The sequence below is a fragment of the Uranotaenia lowii genome, chromosome 2 (assembly GCF_029784155.1).
Source record: "Uranotaenia lowii strain MFRU-FL chromosome 2, ASM2978415v1, whole genome shotgun sequence".
In the NCBI taxonomy this organism is placed as follows: Eukaryota; Metazoa; Arthropoda; class Insecta; order Diptera; family Culicidae; genus Uranotaenia; species Uranotaenia lowii.
The window spans coordinates 311,785,279-311,803,416 of NC_073692.1; the positions used below are offsets into that span (position 1 = coordinate 311,785,279).

The 18,138-nt window shown below is 34.0% G+C and overlaps 1 protein-coding gene across 1 annotated transcript in view; it reads left to right on the forward strand.

Annotated features, from left to right (window-relative positions):
- The first annotated feature begins 9,781 nt into the window (after nucleotides 1-9,781).
- Nucleotides 9,782-18,138, forward strand: part of LOC129743024 (uncharacterized) — a 95,964-nt gene continuing 87,607 nt past the window's right edge. The window contains exon 1 of the mRNA XM_055734969.1: nucleotides 9,782-10,234. Coding sequence (XP_055590944.1) covers nucleotides 10,195-10,234 — 40 coding nt within the window. The 5' untranslated portion in view covers nucleotides 9,782-10,194. The remainder of the gene's footprint in view (nucleotides 10,235-18,138) is intronic.

Sequence of the window (18,138 nt, forward strand, 5' to 3'; positions counted from 1 at the left end):
GCGGTTTGTGACCTGACGTTTGATATTCAATGTTTTAGTGCGATGATGTGAGTTACCGCATAGAGGCTACCACGCGCCCATCCATCGAGTGCGCAATTATAAATAAAATCGATAACCCAAACATTAATCGATAATAAACATGAACATTTCGTTCCCAGACACAAACCAAAGTCAATACGAACATTTCATTCCCAGAGAATGAGAAATTAAACATAAAACAATCCCAGTAGATAACGATTCATTTCAGACAGAATAAAAGGGGAATGAAATCAAATCAAATAGTTAGTTCAGTTCTAGGTTTCAGTGAAGTGTAGTCAATAAGAAGTAGTGTAATCTAAGTGTAGTTTTAAGTGTGATAAAAAATAAATATTTTTTTTATGAAACGATAAGAAAAATAGTTTAACTTGTGCTTTTACTCAAAGCTTGAGTGCAACGCTACAATGCTTGAGAAGAAAGCTACAAAGCTTAGATCCCATCTCGCAGAGCGGCAGCACCATAGACATTGTGTTGGCGTCGCCAACGATTTGTTCTAGAGAACAACAGCCCGAATATCTTGATACTTTGGATCTTTGCTTAAAATTTACAAGGCAAATACTCTGCCCACCGGTTTAATAAACAAAATACGGTGGTCAAATCGTGCGCAATATATTTGAACCGCTATCGGGGAGAAATTTTGAAAATTTTCGTAATGGAAAGCCAAACTAACTCTTTAGCCGACACCTCGCAGGTTTCCAGCCAAATACTTTTTACTGACAAGTCAACGGTGGTTTATAATATACATTATAGTATAAATTTAAAATTTATGTGGGAAATTTGAGTAACATAGAAAACATATCTCCTAATTTATATTGTCATGTGTCATGAGAAAGTCGTGAAATGTCTGAAACTACTTTCAATCAATTTTCAGACTTTTTAACATAAGGGAAGCATATTCTCAGAAATGTTTCTACACTAGAAGGTTTATTAAATTTCTTTAAATTCTGATACATACACTTTTTTGCTCACCTTGCACTGAGATGCCGTATTCTCAATGTTTTACTTGATTATTTCTGTGTCTGGTTGGCAATAGTTCTCTAACACTTTATTTAATTTTTTCTATTCCAAGCCTTTTTATAAAGCGCCAGGCGTTTTGTTATAGATAGAATACCAAATAGTCTTATTTCTCCTGTGAAACTCATAATATTAAAAAAAAAAAAAATTAAATACAGACATTATTTATCGGCCAATCTGCCTCAATAAAAAACTTCTGAATCCAAGCATCAAACGAACTGGCGGAATACACTTGATAACATGATGATAACTATAGATAACTGTCAATAACTATAGTTTCCCGTAATGTTGATCACGCTATAATTTATTGATTCCGCTAGAGTGTGGCTGCCGTTGAGTGAACTCAAAATTTATTGTTTTATATACACCATACGCTTCCATAAATTTGCTTATCGTCTGGCGAAAACGCTTTTGTTTGGCATCGAGCGATTCCGGTTTTCTTTTTCAAACAACATCATCAGCAAGAACCAAACAACAACGACAACCATCTAACCCAACAAGCGATCTTTCGTGATCCGTGTCAAGCACGTCACTTTCTAGTTTTTTTTTCGCTCTGTGTGCCGACAAAAAAAAATCACCAAATTTTACCAGCTGATAACACACAACGCCAACCCAGTAGCGCTGACATTTTACAATCAGCTTGGCAGCCCCGTGGACAACAATGTTATTTTTCGGGACAGCAGGGATGCCAGATAAGACTATAATGGAAGGTGGTGTGAGAATATTAAATACTTTATTCTACAATCAAATCATTAATCATACTAACAATCCGGTCTACATATCATAAACCGCAAATAATTGTTGTGTTCATGTTCCACAGTTGTTATGAGCAAATGTTCGACGATGTCACCTAGAGGTGGTTTTGGTCCATTTGATTGACTGACGGTTAGTCATGCGGTCGCCACCCCGAGTAAGCATTAGCTACTATTTGGTATCGTTGGGATAATCCTCTAATTAGTACTCCGTTTAGCGGTACTTGTTGTGAGCGGCGAAAGGATGTCGATCGTCGATGTCGCTCGCCTGGCCGCCTGGCTGCCAAGCCAATCGACACCACCGGCCGATGTCGACGATTGGAATCAAAATAAACCAGAAAGGAAAATATACAGTACCTATTCGGTATAGATACTAGATATACATCACCACACCTCCCAGAAATGTAAAATGTACTCGTGAAGTGCGCACACATAATTGAACTCACAGAGTTGATTTTTTTTGTAAGTCTGTCCTACCTATGGCGTAGACTTAGAAAGGGGCCAGGCAGGAACAAAGTTTGCTTTAATTTTGCTTTGATTATTTACAGTTTTGACAGAGAATTCATTAAAACTAGAATTGACTGAGAAAAAAAAATATTTCAAACGAACGAACGAAAAATGAGTAATACATAAACTAGTTATCGTTTTCAGTAGTGCTCAATTAGCTCCCCTGGTTTCGAGCTAGTTTTTCTTGCGTTTTTCACAGCACCCGCACGGGACTTCTAGCTACAACTCAGATGATTTTCGATGTAGACGTTATTCTGAACCCATTCAAATGAATTGTTCGGTGTCGAACGCTTCTCTACATCCCGGCAGTTAAATACTTATTTTCTACAAGATCTATTGCGGAGAAAATCTTGCGTTATTCTCACATCTTCGAACGTAGGAAATGTAAGCATTAGCTATCCACCTGTGACCAGTCAGGAACTGTGTAATGTAGAGTCCCATTTCACATTGTCTTTAATTTCCGATGTTCGGAATCATACGATCCAGGATCTTCCTATAAAGTTATCGTACAAATGCTTCGATGCCTCTCTAGCCTATTTTCTCACGCGTTGGCGTGTGCTTTTTGTAGAAATAAATATGTTTCTCTAGCAGTACCGAGCTTTAGACCCTCGCCACTTCGCATGCCACTTCCGAAGATACAGTTATTTTGCTTCATCCGATCGTCGCGATGCTTGACATGAACAGCGTGAGAGCGGCTAAAAGCCTAGGACACTTTCTTTTGGTGGTATCAACTATAGTATCTAAGTAAATAGACAGGTATTTCTGAACTGTTTATGTTATGTCAAATAAATATTATTATTAGTTTAACCACGGTGCAAGATGCTACAAATTAGTGACGAGAACAGAAATAAAATTTTGAACATTTCTGGAAACCATCAGCATTGTTCAATAAATACCTCAGAAGATCATTATAAAGAATATAAAGATTTTGTTTTCCAGTCAAAGGACAGTGGTATCAAAAAAAATCATTTCCATTTTTTTCATATCTACCGTTAGGTTCGTAGTGGGTAAGCATAACTGTAAAGCTACGGAACCCGTAAGACCCTATGACACAGCCAGATGACGCTCTAAATGTTGGAGTTGCTGTCGAGATCCGGTAAAACGGGTGAATCTCGAAGTAACTACGCAAAACATGGTGACAAATGGCTGAAGGTTGTAATGTGTAGTTTGTATGCCAATACACGCAAGTAACCATAAGCATTAATCCATAATCCTTAATCAGCACTAAATCAACATTTCTAATGCAAGTTAGCATTATATCAACATTCATAATGCTTTTTAGTTTTATATAAGCATTATTAATGCATAGAAGCAATAAACAAAATTAGCACAAATGATGACGATATGCACATATAGAACTATTATATAAAGTTAACAAGCATTAAGACTGTAGCACTAAAACTTCCTGTTAATGCTTATATAAAGCTTTTATAAAGATTGCATACATTGTCTATCAAATGGTACCCTGAACATTGAAGACGGGGTTTTTCACCGACCTTATCAGCATCAAGAGGGGTCGAAATGGTAAAGGCGCAAGGAAAGATAAAGGCTGCTGCGGGATCCTCGGTTCGAGACTCATCAAAGGTAATTTATAATTCAATTATCATAATAATCACATAATCACTTCTCATAGCACATAGCACATGGTTCTCGAGATGTGGGAAATGTTGCCGAGACTCGGTAAAACTGGAATTCTTAGATCAGTTGACCAAAGTGTGGAAACATATGATGTTTCCATGCAGTCGAGAATAAATCCTTGGCTGGAGGCAAACCAGTAAATGGTTCTTGAATTGTGGGAGCTTTAAGTATGATTTTTTTAAAACCATGCAGTCGAATATATGTATATACCGTGAGATAAATTATTTTTTTCAAATTGAACTCAGTTCTAAACCTTTGAAAATCGTGAATTATCAACACATTAAGAACCGCGAAGAAATGTAAACCGTTTGACACCTAAATTCGAAATAAAATATCTCAAAATCCATGGGACGAAATTCTACAAATTTAATACCTTCAAACTACTGAAAGTGAAGTGTTATATCCAATTTTGTAGAATAAAGTTACATTGTTAGATTCATTACAATTGAGTTATGCTTCTCAGTGTAGCATACAAGCGACAACCGAAAAACGAGAACGTATTTGGGCCGCAATATGTTAAGACTATGTGGGGAAATATACGGGAAGCAAAACAAAAAATGTTTTGCACCAAAGAACTCATTTTGTTGAACTCGTATTGATTATCTTTTGATTGATATGAATTCAGATAGGTTAGAAGATCACATAGGAATAATAAAAGTGCATGGTTTTAAAGACCACGGTCGGTTTTTTTTAAAGTTATTATAATTTTTTCAATGATTTGATAGCTATATTTTCTTGAAGATCAAGGAATATTGATAAAAAAAATTGCCGTTCTGTTCAAATACATTCAATTCCAACCGATAGTGATGAATTAATAACCAAGTGACTGATAGGGTGATCAATTCTAGTATAAAATCATAGAATTTCAACATATTGAGGACCAAATTTTAGGTACATCGACTTTTACTTTACGCTTTTTATTATTTTGAACACAACTACTATGAAACGATAAATTTAATTTATAAATAATTTTATAAGAACTCAAATACGACACTTCAACTAACTCATGAATTTGAAATCTGCACATTTGATCCATTTTCTTTTTAAAGTCGTCTCAGCGAAATTCTGAAATCTCTCGTTGTTGGTTTTCCGCGGCTCTTAATGTGATTAAATTATCACAAAAAAAAATAAAATTATGTTTATTTCTATTGGTTTTCATGTTTTATAGATACAATAATAATTCAGCCCAGTTTTATAAATATAAGCTTATTATTCAGTACAGAAAGCAATTGTTTTCAAGAACAAAATCAATGATTTTAATTTTTTCTTATATTTTCATTTTTGACATATGACATCGGAAACCAAAAACTTTCATTACTTTGAATTATATTAATCTTTAAATACGAAAAGTCTAGCTGACATAGTGAAATTTCATTATTCCCACCGAGACGGTCACGATCTTCGTTCGAAAACGCCAATTTTTTTGACCATTTTTTCTTTCGGCTCAGTTTTCAGACACTAACAAAAATATAATAGTGAACATGTAGTCGATTCCAAAATGGTATAACTGATTAATACATGCTCAGGAGTTTTGAAGGTACAGCCAAAATAGTTATACGGGTCTATATGACCCTAACCGGCTAGTTGTCCTGTTTTTTAACCGTTAAGAATGGTAAAGATCAAAAATGTTGAAAATTTTAGATAATAAATAATTGAGTTAGAGAATCACCTTTGAAATTTCGGAATCATATACATTCATCACAAAAACCAATTTTTTAAAGGTAAATTTCTTAATCGGGATTAAGATTTCTAATTAAAAGTTATGAATTTTGCGGTCGGACTGAAAATTCAGATAACGAAATTGGATAAACATGCCAGAATTCAGGTTCAGAATCCAGCATCTAAGGCTTAATTATTTTAGACATGGGACTGTTATGAATTGGTATATCTTAAAAAAACATTCAATTTATCAAACAACTATCGGAGAAGGAAATGAAGGTTATCTTATGAAAACATAAGAAAAGAAATTTTGAACGTTGTTTGCAAGAAAAATTCCTGTTATATTCTTGTTATCTCTTCACACACTTTTTCATTAATTTTATCGGTAAATTTTTCTCACCAATACCTCGTCTAATCAATATTCTAGGTGACTGCACTCTTTTTCTTCAATTTCAACTCATTCATAACCCAATATTTCTCGCTTGAGAAGAACAGGAGACAATTTGGTTGAATGATTTAGCTGCTTCGAAATAAATTCGATTTTGCTATTTTTGTATGCTGAAATTCGTGTCCACCGCAATGTCAGCCGAGCTGACGAAATCTGACCAAAACATTACAGGATCATCATAACAATCAATTAAATGTAAAATTGGTTAGTTGAGATCGTAGGATTCTAAGTAAACATACGAGAATACTTTTATTCTTTCGAAGTCAGCGAAAGTTTTATGTCACCTTAACTATGATATTCACACCACAGAAGCAGATTATTACCAATCATGATACTTTTTACAAATCTACCGCAAGTACATTTTAATCGAGATTATGGGCAGTATTTTAACTATTTTTCACCCTTACAGCTATAGATTATTTTTTTGTAAAAACAACAGGCTTGTCACATCCTTAATTGATTAAAGAATGATTTTGAAGGAAACTGTACACAATTTTTTAATACTTCTTTTCGTGTATCGTCAATATTCCGGAAACTCGTAAATTTTAAATTAAAAAAAATTGAAACGTAGCTATAACTAAAAGAAAGTGTCCCAATTCTAAAAGAACTAAGCTTCATTCGTGATAAGAATAGGAATAAATTATCAGAATGCTTAGTAAGGAATAAGATTCATCGGAATATGTTCTCAAAATTCAATAGAAATTCCAACAAACATAAACGTGATTTGAATTTCAGGATTTGATTTAGGGTCCTCTCACATTGTATATGTATACTTTTTTGGTAAAAAAAACCGTATAAACATACTTATTTGTGTACATATAACCTGGAATACCACCCAGACAACCATTTGGTGGGTATTTCGAATTTGCAACGCAAATATACGTGTAAACATATCGTATATAATGTAGCAAAACCAGTATATATGTACGTATCATTTTGGAGGCCATATAGGTACATTAGCAAACATATTCTTGATTTGGATTGTATTAAATTACGATTTGCACGACTTGTCATGCGCATCATTTACGACTACCCTGATTCTTTTTGGAATATACTATGACAATTTACATCATCATATAGATGATTGAGGTTGTAATATACGACATTTTTCGTAACAATATGGAAAGTGCAGGGCTCTCATTTTCCGTCAGTTGAATAAAAATAAGATTATTATTTTTTTTGTTCTTTAAACCAATTGGTTTATTCATCCCCAAAAATAATAAAAATAAGATTATTTCAAAGAAATGCGTTTTTTGCTGTCAAATTCAAGTTTATATCGTACAAATTTATTATTTGCTGATTTTTTTCAACGGTCATGAAGTTATTGTTATTACCTGGACTTGATCCCCTGACCATACGATCTGCAGCTCATGGTGGTTCCTCGACGCTATCTGAAATATATAAATTCAAGGGGATTTGCTTCAAAGGCATTAAACCAAAAGCAAATCGTATATTTCTATAACTTAAATCTTTTAAATCGTAGAACACGTCATCGATGATCTAAAAATAGACCAACATTTTGAAGCCTCCGTTAATACGATTCCAATCATCGATGTCCCATTATCATAAACGATTTTATTGAACTTATTTGTATTCTTTTACGATTGGCAGCAAATACGTTTTACGAAAATCAGACATGCGAAGTAATTTGCAAAGGTGTACGATTGCATGCACATTATTACGAATCAATGCAGTTATATACGTTTTTTATTTCGAATTATTTTATGCATAGCACGACAAAATCTCTTAGTCACGGCTGATCACCGTATAACGGTCGTTTCACGGATTTTTTGCGAATTGTCGTACACAAAGGTCGAGTTCATATGTACATAAATACGAGTCTCTCTTCTTGTCGTAATAAAATCATGCAATGTTTTTAAATACGATAAAGAATATGCATGGACCGCACATTGTAGGTGCAGATATACGAAAATGAGTAGAAATAACATTCTATACGATGTAATCTGTAAAAGAAAATACGACTTCTGGTTGTCTGGGCATGAAAATTCAATAGAGAAAACCGGGAATTTTAAGAATGAAAAGTTCCGAAGCTAAACATTAAGATGAAATTGAAAAAAAAAATTATGTCTAGTAAATACTTGAGAAGGCTGCGGATCTGTGGAAGCTGCAAATCAGTCAATGTTTCATAATGATTGACACGATAAATGGCTAAATATACAAAGAAGACTGTCTCCAAATGCGACCGTTTTTACTGCATACTACTTCAACGGGTCTCACAAAGTTTATTCTCTGTTTTGGTTAGATTTAGGATCGTGCCATTACGCAAACATGCACACTCATTTGGCGCAACACCTTAAACTTGTAAAATTGACCCATTATTGCGAACAGCCGAGATCTGTCAAAAAAAGTGTCGTTTCCTCGAGTCAATTTTACACATTATTTAGAAAAGCTGGCTTACTAAATAAAGGGTAGTTTTTTAACTTGTCATTCAGAATATAGAACTCTTTCTGCCGTAACCGATCTCGTTCGACGATTCAATGAATCGGTTAATGCTGAAAGATCAGTTCAATTGATTGAGTTGATTGAATATTTTCCTATTCTATAACAGGAGCATGAAAATTATACCTTGCCGAATACAGAAATTCAAAACTAACTGATTTGTTTTTATTATTTTCTTTCCATCCTTCTGACATTTTAAGGGCTAACATCAAAGGGCTGACATCGCAGAGCGGGCTTCCAAAATAATGTGTAGATTTTACATGCTTACATTACTAATTTTCACCTCTGCTTTGACGTACATGCTGTGTACACTATAAGGGGTACAAGGACTTTACATGAAAAAGGAGTTAACCCAGTCTTTTCCGATAACGGGTCAAAACTACACTATAAGGGGTTGCGCCAGATGAGTGTGTGGTGGTGGAGTGATAGAAAGTCAAATATGTTGTATTTGTGCCTAGAACAAATTAAAAATTTTGAGTAATTTCAATGGTTTTTAGGAAATAGAAAACGTAGTCAAAAATAACCTTGATTCTGAAAAAAGATTGTTCATAGTATTCATTATAGATGGCGCGAGTGGTGTACAAAAATTTAAATCGAAAAACTGCTTTATAGGACTTTATCTTAAAAACCACAACCCCAAAATTTGCACATGTAAACATTACATTACTAGGCAGTTGAAAATTTCCTCAATTTACATCCCTGCATTCAAAAATGATTTACAAAACAAAGTGTTGCAATTTTTTTTCGAATACACTCTTACACACCATTTCAAGTTGCATATTGGCTGAATAACAGTATTCTAAGTAATTGTAATTACAAATTTTGAGCCTGAGGAAATGTTTCGAGATTTTCGATTTATGGGTGGCTAGTTAAAATCTCAAAATTCCCTTTCTTTAAACACAATCCCGAACGCCACTGCATTCGCACGCCATCACCCAGTCCCAGCTCAGCTGCTCGGTTTGTGTTCTGTTAGTTTGGTTTAGTATCTGGGGAGAATCCCATGATCTTCCTCCTGCCTCAGCCTCGGCTAAGTGAGTACGTCTCTCTGTTGCCGGCGGCTTGGTCATGTCGTCACAACCAACCAACAGCACCACACCACAACGGATAATCAATGAGTGGAAAGAGTCGCGTACAACACAGAGATAACGAAAGTAGCTGTCGCAACCAAAAAAAAAAACAGTAGATGTATACAACACCATCATCAGCCGGTAGCCGCCACACGACGACGCGACTCGGGGACTCGAGTGGACCTAATCGCGAATCGCGTTCGGGGAAATCACAACACGATTCAGTCTCCGACAAACGGTCTCCAAGGGTAGATTGGAAAAAGTTTTTCGCTTCTATCGAAGAAGAAAGAGTGCTACCTCCTACTAATACTACTACTACCAACTTCTCTCGGTATAGTGGATTGTGAAAAAAAGCAAACAGAGTAGAGTGAAACTCGAGTGAAATACAAGACGAAAAGTCTGAAATATCAGCAGTTCTTGGCGCTAGGCTTTCCGAGAGCATAAGAAAAGACCTGAGGTAGTGATTTTCGAGTTAGCTCGTTCACTTCTGGCAATTTCGAGTGACATTTACTCTAGGAAGTTTGCGTGTGTTTAAAACATTATTGGAGCGAGAAAAGGCGTTAATGGTTGCAACTTTTTCGTATGTCTCCAGGCTCCTTCAAAAGGCACGCTAATGATTAGCGTTTTGAGCGGTGTCTTCGGCAGTTTTCATAGTGAGTGGAAATTTTCTTTCTGGGTTGTCTTTCTTGAATGCGTTTCGAGAATGTTTTCTGCTTTTTTTGTTTTCGTTCAAGGGGTTGGTCTGTTTGATTGAATTGGCTCAAGCCAAAGTGGAAAAGTACCGGGGCAACAGAAAAAAGGGCATTCGAAAAAAGTGGGTTGTTTTACATAAGGAGGTGTCCTCTGTCTGAATCTGTCTGGCTGTTTGACGATGTCGTAGCGTGTGATGAAATTGGCGAAGAAGTGAGCATCATCAGAAGCGCGTAGCAAATTATGTACACGATCGGATCGTCATTAATCGAAGAAGACGAAGGAGAAAACGGTCGAACACGACGAAGACGTTGATGATGTGTCATTTAGAGTGTCTGTGACTAATCGCGATGTTCTGAATCGGTGAAGCAAAAGCAGAAAAAGAAAATGCACACAAATTGCGTTCGTCGTGATAAATTGAACGTCTGCAACTGGAAACCTGCTACAAAATTAAAAAAAAAAACAGCATAAAGATGTGAAAAATGAACAAAAATCTCAAAAGCTATCAACGATTCAATAATTTAAAGTTACAAAAATTATCCTGCCCAAAACTATAAAAAGGAGAATTTTAGAAAGCAAGCATTGAATAAGTGATTTATAGTAATTTCAAGTGCAAAATGCAAGAAAAAAACCCGTGATTTTATTTCGCGAAATAGATTGAAATGATTAGAAACATTTTAGTGTTCTGCATCAACGTATTCAAAGTGTTATTCAAATGTGAAACTTACTATCCATAATTCTCTATTCTAGATTTCAATTCTTGAAAATTCATCAACATAAAAATCAAAGGCTCTTTAGTTTTTTTAAACTTCAATTTTGTTTCCTTCAAACTCCGCAATCAAAGGTCAAAAGAATGGTGTCTGGGATTGACATTACATTCACAATGTCCAAAACTGATGCTCTCTGTTTGAACCGTCAATATCGACGCCGGCCACGTCCGTGTCCGTGTATTAGATTGTTAGGAAAAGGTATAAAAGGATGAAAAATCAATAACGTGGTTGAGGAACGAGGTTTCCTCTGTAAAGAATTTTGTTTGAGGAATAGGAAAAAAAAATTGTTTAGGAAACACTTTGACTTGTGTGAAGGTTTTAACAAATTCTGCCCTGAACGTAAAACAGTCTAAAATAGAAAATAGTTCAAATAATCAGAAAAAAACATCTAGATCGAAAGCCGGCATTAACAGTTCCAGTACACCATGTCTGTGGAAAATAATTACAGATAACATTTTCTTTATTGGACTGCTAAAAATTCTTATAGTTTCTTGGAAGAATTACACTAGAAAATAGCATTTTTGGTGCCTATGTTTTTTAAACTGTTTTGGAAGATTCTGACGTCCTGAATTCGAATCATTTGCCAGATTTTGTCTATCAGCTCTTGTTTTAACGATATGGCGTGTAAAGTTTTTGAAATTGATCGGTTTTTAGTAAAATCGATCATCGATAACTGATGAACCAACAAACCTTCCTGAAAAACAAAAACTGATTTTGAATCTATTTTTATAATTCAATCACGGATTCAAATTTTGCCTGGATATTATAAATTTAGAGATAAACAGCTTTAAAACAAATTAAATCCTACATTTTTTAAGAGATTTAAAAAAAGTCTTCGAGTTTTTGGCATTAAAGGTTTTAATGCATTCCAATATGTGTTGTGAGCCAACTTGTTTGAATAATTCTACTGAATCAAAGCAATCGAAAGATTTCCCTTAATTCAACCACGGCACCAACCAAGGTGGGTATATATTCAGGAGGTGTTCCCGAATAACGAATTCCCGATTCAGCCATTTTGGCTATGCAACTATGCGGAACTCATGAAGTTTGTTTACCAACAAACCACAGAAAAGCTGAGCAAAAAATAAACAAACTCATTGAGAGCCCCGCTCACTCCTCGCCTACTTACTGTGAAAGTCGGAAAACCTAGTGTATCTAAGAATCTTGGCACCAACCATGTGTTTATTTTTTTTTAATTTTTACCGTGGAATCTTTCTACTGTTTAATTTAAGTAGGTGTAGATTTTAATTTATTTAAGAACTTTGTGGAAAGCTTCAAAACAATTGGACGTATGGTTAAGGTTGCCAGAATTTTTCCGGTACGTATTCGGGACGGACAAATTCAGACTATTTTTTTTTTTTAATCTGGCAAAATCCGGGCGTTTGATTTTAAAATTGTTGACCAAAATCCGGCAATATCCGTGCAAATTTAGTCTAAACCTAGGAGTTCCTCATCAAAAATAAAATCAAATTGAAGAAAAAAATCATCAAAATTGACCATCAGATAATAAATCGTATTTTAGATTTTTCAAAAAACTTTATTTTGATTAAATTTGCTCAAAAAATTTCGTCTTGGGCGCATGAATATAAAAATTTACAACACAATTTGTTTTTTTAAAGTTTGATCAATCAGGAATGAACGAAGGACTTCGAAGCTCTGGAGGCATTCAATCTTTCGGAAATAACATTAGAGTCAGAATCAGTAATTTTCCAGAAATTATAAATGATTTTGAAAGTGTACGGATGTCGGACAACACAGTTGATTGAGCTGGTACTTCAGATCTCTCGATAAATTACGTCATCCTATTGCAGCGTTTTATAGAAATTGTTTTGAGAAAGTTCAAATTATTAAAAAAAACAAGCTTGTTGATTATATCATAGTTTTTTTTGAGTCGATATATTTCTATTTTTATTGTATTCAACAACTTTATTGTTTTTGAAAAGTGAATTAACACACTTTTGAAAAATCGTACATCTTTTCTTTGTGGCATTCATAAGTCATCTTCACTATCACTATCAATGCCATTAGGTATGACAATGTTTCTTAAAAATTATGTCAATTATCAATTCACAATCAAATTAAAAGGAGATAGATTAATTCTGAGTATTTTTACTTTAGGTTTGTGTTTTCGACCGGGAAGATGTTTTTAAATTTTAATTTTTGACTTTTTACGGTCTTGGATTTCAATCAAACAACTTTATATTCGAAATACCCGACGTTTCGATCATTTTTGTGGTCTTTCTCAAGGGAATTATCTGTCTGCTGTTATTGTCAATATCGTTTTTTTCCAACGGCTAGGTGTCCTGTTCCTGGAATCCTAGAATTTGCAAATACTGAATACCTAGCCGTTGGAAAAAAACGATATTGACAATAACAGCAGACAGATAATTCCCTTGAGAAAGACCACAAAAAATGGTCGAAACATCGGGTATTTCGAATATGAAGTTGTTTGATTGAAATCCAAGATCGTAAAAAGCCAAAAATTTAGGTATTTTTACTTTTAATCGAATATGTTGACAAAATCGGGTCAAAAAAGGTAACGAAATCGAAAGTAGACAAAATCGGCGATTCACTGTATATCTAGATATGAATTTTGAAGTTTAATTTAGCTAAATTTGTGGATAAGTTCGAGCAGAAATTTACTTTTTCTACACGTTACCCGAGCAGCCAGCCCGAACTGTACAAAATTTTGCATAGAATATCCGGGAAAAGAAAGATAATTCAGAACTTCTAGAAAGTCCAAGTATAGGTTATCTTACTGATATTTCCACCATGACTTGTTATTTACTTGTAATTTTGGAGTTTTCGCCTAAAATTTCAATCGATTAGAATTTTTCTGAACTGTTTTAAACATGTTTCAAATGCTAGCACTTAGTTTTTTCTTTTATTTCAGAAATTTCATTATTTCAATTTCATTTTATTTCAGGTCACTTCTAGTATCTCGCATTGTGGGGACTAACATATAAAAGCTTGGAAAAAACCTAGTTTTTCACTTTTTTGAGTAAGAAAAAAAATTAAAATTTATATTTTTGGAAACTAGATTGATAGCGCATCGAAAATCTAACAACTATTTCGAAAAATACGATGTTTTAAGCAACTTACTCAGTATGAGAAGTTGGGGTAAATATTTTGTTATAAATTCGAAAAGAATATATCTTTATCCAAATATATCTAACTCTTGGAAATTTTCATAAAATTTAAAAATATTAAATTCACAAAATACCTTGTATTATTTATGACGTAAATAGTATGACATAAAAATGCACAGATTTTCACCAATTTCAAACATTTTAAACTATAGTTTTTCAGCAAAATTCCACGTAAAGCGAAAATGAAGAACTAAGTTTCAACTTTTTTAAGAAAAAAAGGTAACTGCTAATACATATGTGCTAATAAAGAAGTTATTCAACTTTCCGTGAGGCATGTTTTTGGTGTTTTGTGTGGAATTCAAATAATTGTTCTCAGTAACTCGTTCTTGGAATGGAAGCCAACTATTGAGTGTGAGATTTGTTTCAAGAATAAAGTTAAAAAATACTTTTTATTTTTCACTTTAATATCTAAAAAAGTCAATTTAAGTTTTTTTTTTAATTTTTTAACTTTTGCTTTTTGCAAAACACGAACTAAGCTTTTTAAAATGCTCAGCGAGCGGAATACCCCATTTATATCATGGAAAATTTCAATAGCGTTCATGCAACAACTACCTTTTTTAGATTTTAAATTATCTTTCTGATAAGCAAAGTTTCAATAGCAAGAATTTAAGTACATGAATTCGAATATGCGGGAGTTATAGGTAAATCAGATTTACAAAAGCCAGAAAATAGCCATCTACATTTCTTCTGTTTTTTAAGCTTATAAAATCTTTGGCTAATAAGAGGTCAAAGCAAAATGGTTTATTATATTTTGATTAGAAGTTTCCAAAATTCAACTTAGTTTAGTTGCGTCAATTAATTATTCAAAAAAAAAAACTGTTGAACATTCTTTCTAAATAGATATAATTTAAAAAAAGTTATTTATTCTTAAATTTCATTACCCATTGTATTTAAAAGGAAACAATAAAATTCTAACAAATCGACACTGTCATCACTGCACTGAACACTGCTTCTTTTTCCAATTCAAACAAACTTAGAAAAAAACATCTTCATTAAAAAGCTTTTGGAAATGTTTATATTGTTGCCGAAAACATGTATGGTTATTATGATAAGTTTTTTATTTAATTGCAATATTTTATTCGAATCCTGGAATCCTAGAATTTTCAAATATTGTCTTAGAATTATCAAATATTTTAAATCTCTGTCTTGGGTTGAGTTTGAAAGAATTTACTAACATTTATTCTAAAAAAAAATTGAAATTCGATGTTTTTTTTTAAATAAATTGAGCCGTAAAGTTTTGAACCACCCGTTTGCGTTGGGTAGGGCAGTGTCCCATTTTTACTGTAGAAAATTTTCTGACATGTAATTTTTTTCGCTTTGGAGTTATTGTAATCAAGATAAGCTGAACTTATAACATTTTAAATTGGTACAAAATTGAAAATATACGTCAATGAATTAAAATATTTAGCTAGATTATCATCAACTAGATAAAAACCTCTTTGAGTTGATTTAAAGGAATTAAGAGGTTTTGTCCATCATAAAGCAGGTTCTGCCCCACTGTGCTCCGTATGAAATTGAACGTGAACAAATAGTTTTATAAAAATACAGAAACTATCATGAAACCGTCAGCCGTTTTCTGTGGACCCTTAAGATGCATCATATTCGCACGCGAGATATGAAATTTTTCTTTTCGATGCATTTTACTGCCGTTGGAAGCATAATTGTCACATGTTACAAAAAGGCAAAGCGAGAAAAACGCAATCAAAATTTCACAAAAATACTTTGCTGTTATCGCACAGTTTCGCAATTTTTGTTGACTTCAATGCCGTAGATCTCTAAATATACTCCTATCATATGAGTCTCGATCAAGTTTTTCGAAAATGAACTGGTTTTTCAGTGAAAATCCTTGTGTGACATTTATGCCGCGAAATTCTATGAATAGTCGAAAAATGAAGGCATATTTGTCACACCACGAACATTTTCTCAGTATTTGTTTGGTTTAGAATTTCGTGTTTTATTCGTGAATGGAAGCTTAAATTGAAAAAAAAAACAGGTCTGAATCAGATTATTTGAAAGCGTACATTATTTGGTGACAAACATGAAGTGTTTAACGGGTTCGATCAATAAAACGGCACGGGAAGCAATTTGCGGCAGCTCTTTCATTCAGGAAGCAACATTTCTTCAACTAACTGTCAGCTATGCTGAAAATGTCGCAACCGCGAAAGAAGCGATACCAGAGGAGGACAATCCATCCGTTTAAGGTGATCACGGTTCTGGGACAAGTTCCGGATGAAGTAACTCTGGCGGAATAGTTCGTAAACATTAAAAAACAGATATTTTCGGTATTTTGCGAGGTGCATCAAAATATAAAGCTCAAAGCAAACCCAAAGAAGACATATGACCAAGGTTCTTAGATACACTAGGTTCTCCAACTTTCACAGTAAGTAGGCGAGGAGTGAGCGGGGCTCTCAATGAGTTTGTTTATTTTTTGCTCAGCTTTTCTGTGGTTTGTTGGTAAACAAACTTCATGAGTTCCGCATAGTTGCATAGCCTACATAGCCAAAATGGCTGAATCGGGAATTCGTTATTCGGGAACACTTCCTGAATATATACCCACCTTGCATATGACCATCCTGGACAATTGCGGATTACAGTTCCACGGCGACGGAAGAGTAATATTTGAGTAATGTTGTGAAGCGGGTTTCGTTTGCATGCACCCTTCCAAGCGGCAGCGAACCCGAATCAGTTTGCAGAGTTTTTCTTGCACATGCTGGGATGTCGCGAAAACAGTGACCCTTCCCCTTCTTTATATTTTCGCGATCCCCTCCCGACTACCAAGGACACGTAAGCCAAGTTTGGTGAAAATCTTTTCAGACGTTCCGAAGTTATAATACGTTCATTTCTTGAGTGAGATAAATATGCGTCCAATCGTTATGCGTCCATTTGTTCCAGTGTGACAAATTGACTTTGAATTTTTCTCGAAATTTCTAGAATAAACTTTATGCTTCGACAAAGAATTTCAATAATACGTATTAAATTATGACGATTGGCATCAAAAAGTCAAAAACGTTAAAATGTCACATGTGACAATTATGCGTCCAACGGCAGTTTAGCGGCGTTCAAATCTATTTGGTTTTAAAATCCCATAAAATGTTTGCAAGTTGTTTACAATTAATTAAGGTAATTTTTTTTTTCTGCGCAGAATATTGAACTATGTTAGCTTAATTTGATTTTTTTTCTTTGTATTGCATGAATATTGTGGATGACTCCGGGCTAGTTTTCTCGATATCCGGACCGGGCTTTTTCTCATTTTTTTTTCTTTGAAAAAACTTGAAATAACTACAAACAACACTTCGGTTCTGCTACAGCAAGTTATTTAGCATTGTATTGTTTCTCCCTCAAAAAATATCATTATTCTGAGTAAGGTGTTTGAGGTAAAATTTAAAAAAAAAAACCTACATACTATTTCGATTGAAAAATAAATTCGAATAACTTTGTTTCATGTTTGCTTGAAATTTACCTACAAATCATGTCAAGCAGAAGTGATTTTCCATAGTTAATTTACTGCGTCTTTTTTGATATTCTAAACGTAATTTGAAATTGAGTATGCTTGGAGCTTTTTTTTATTTTTTCCAAAATAGAATTAAAAAATGTTGGTTTGAAAGAAAACTCAAGAAGTTGTCAAAAACACCTGTGCCATTAGGTTCAAGCTTTAATTGAATTTACGAATTTGAAGCGCCCTTAAACTGATGCTGGAGAATTTAGGATTATTTGGGCTTGGAAATTATGATATGATATGAGAAATTGTGTTGTAAAGGGTGAACACGAAATTAATGCGACACCGAAAATGTCATGCCACTTTTCTTATAATGTTTTGAATCAAACCAAAATTTTAGGGTAGTTATATACATATATTTCGCTTGATGCCCTCCATCAAAGTCTTTACAGTGTCATCCGGTACCAGTTTCTCAGTTTTTCCCATTTTCTTAACATGTCCTTCTCGTCTTT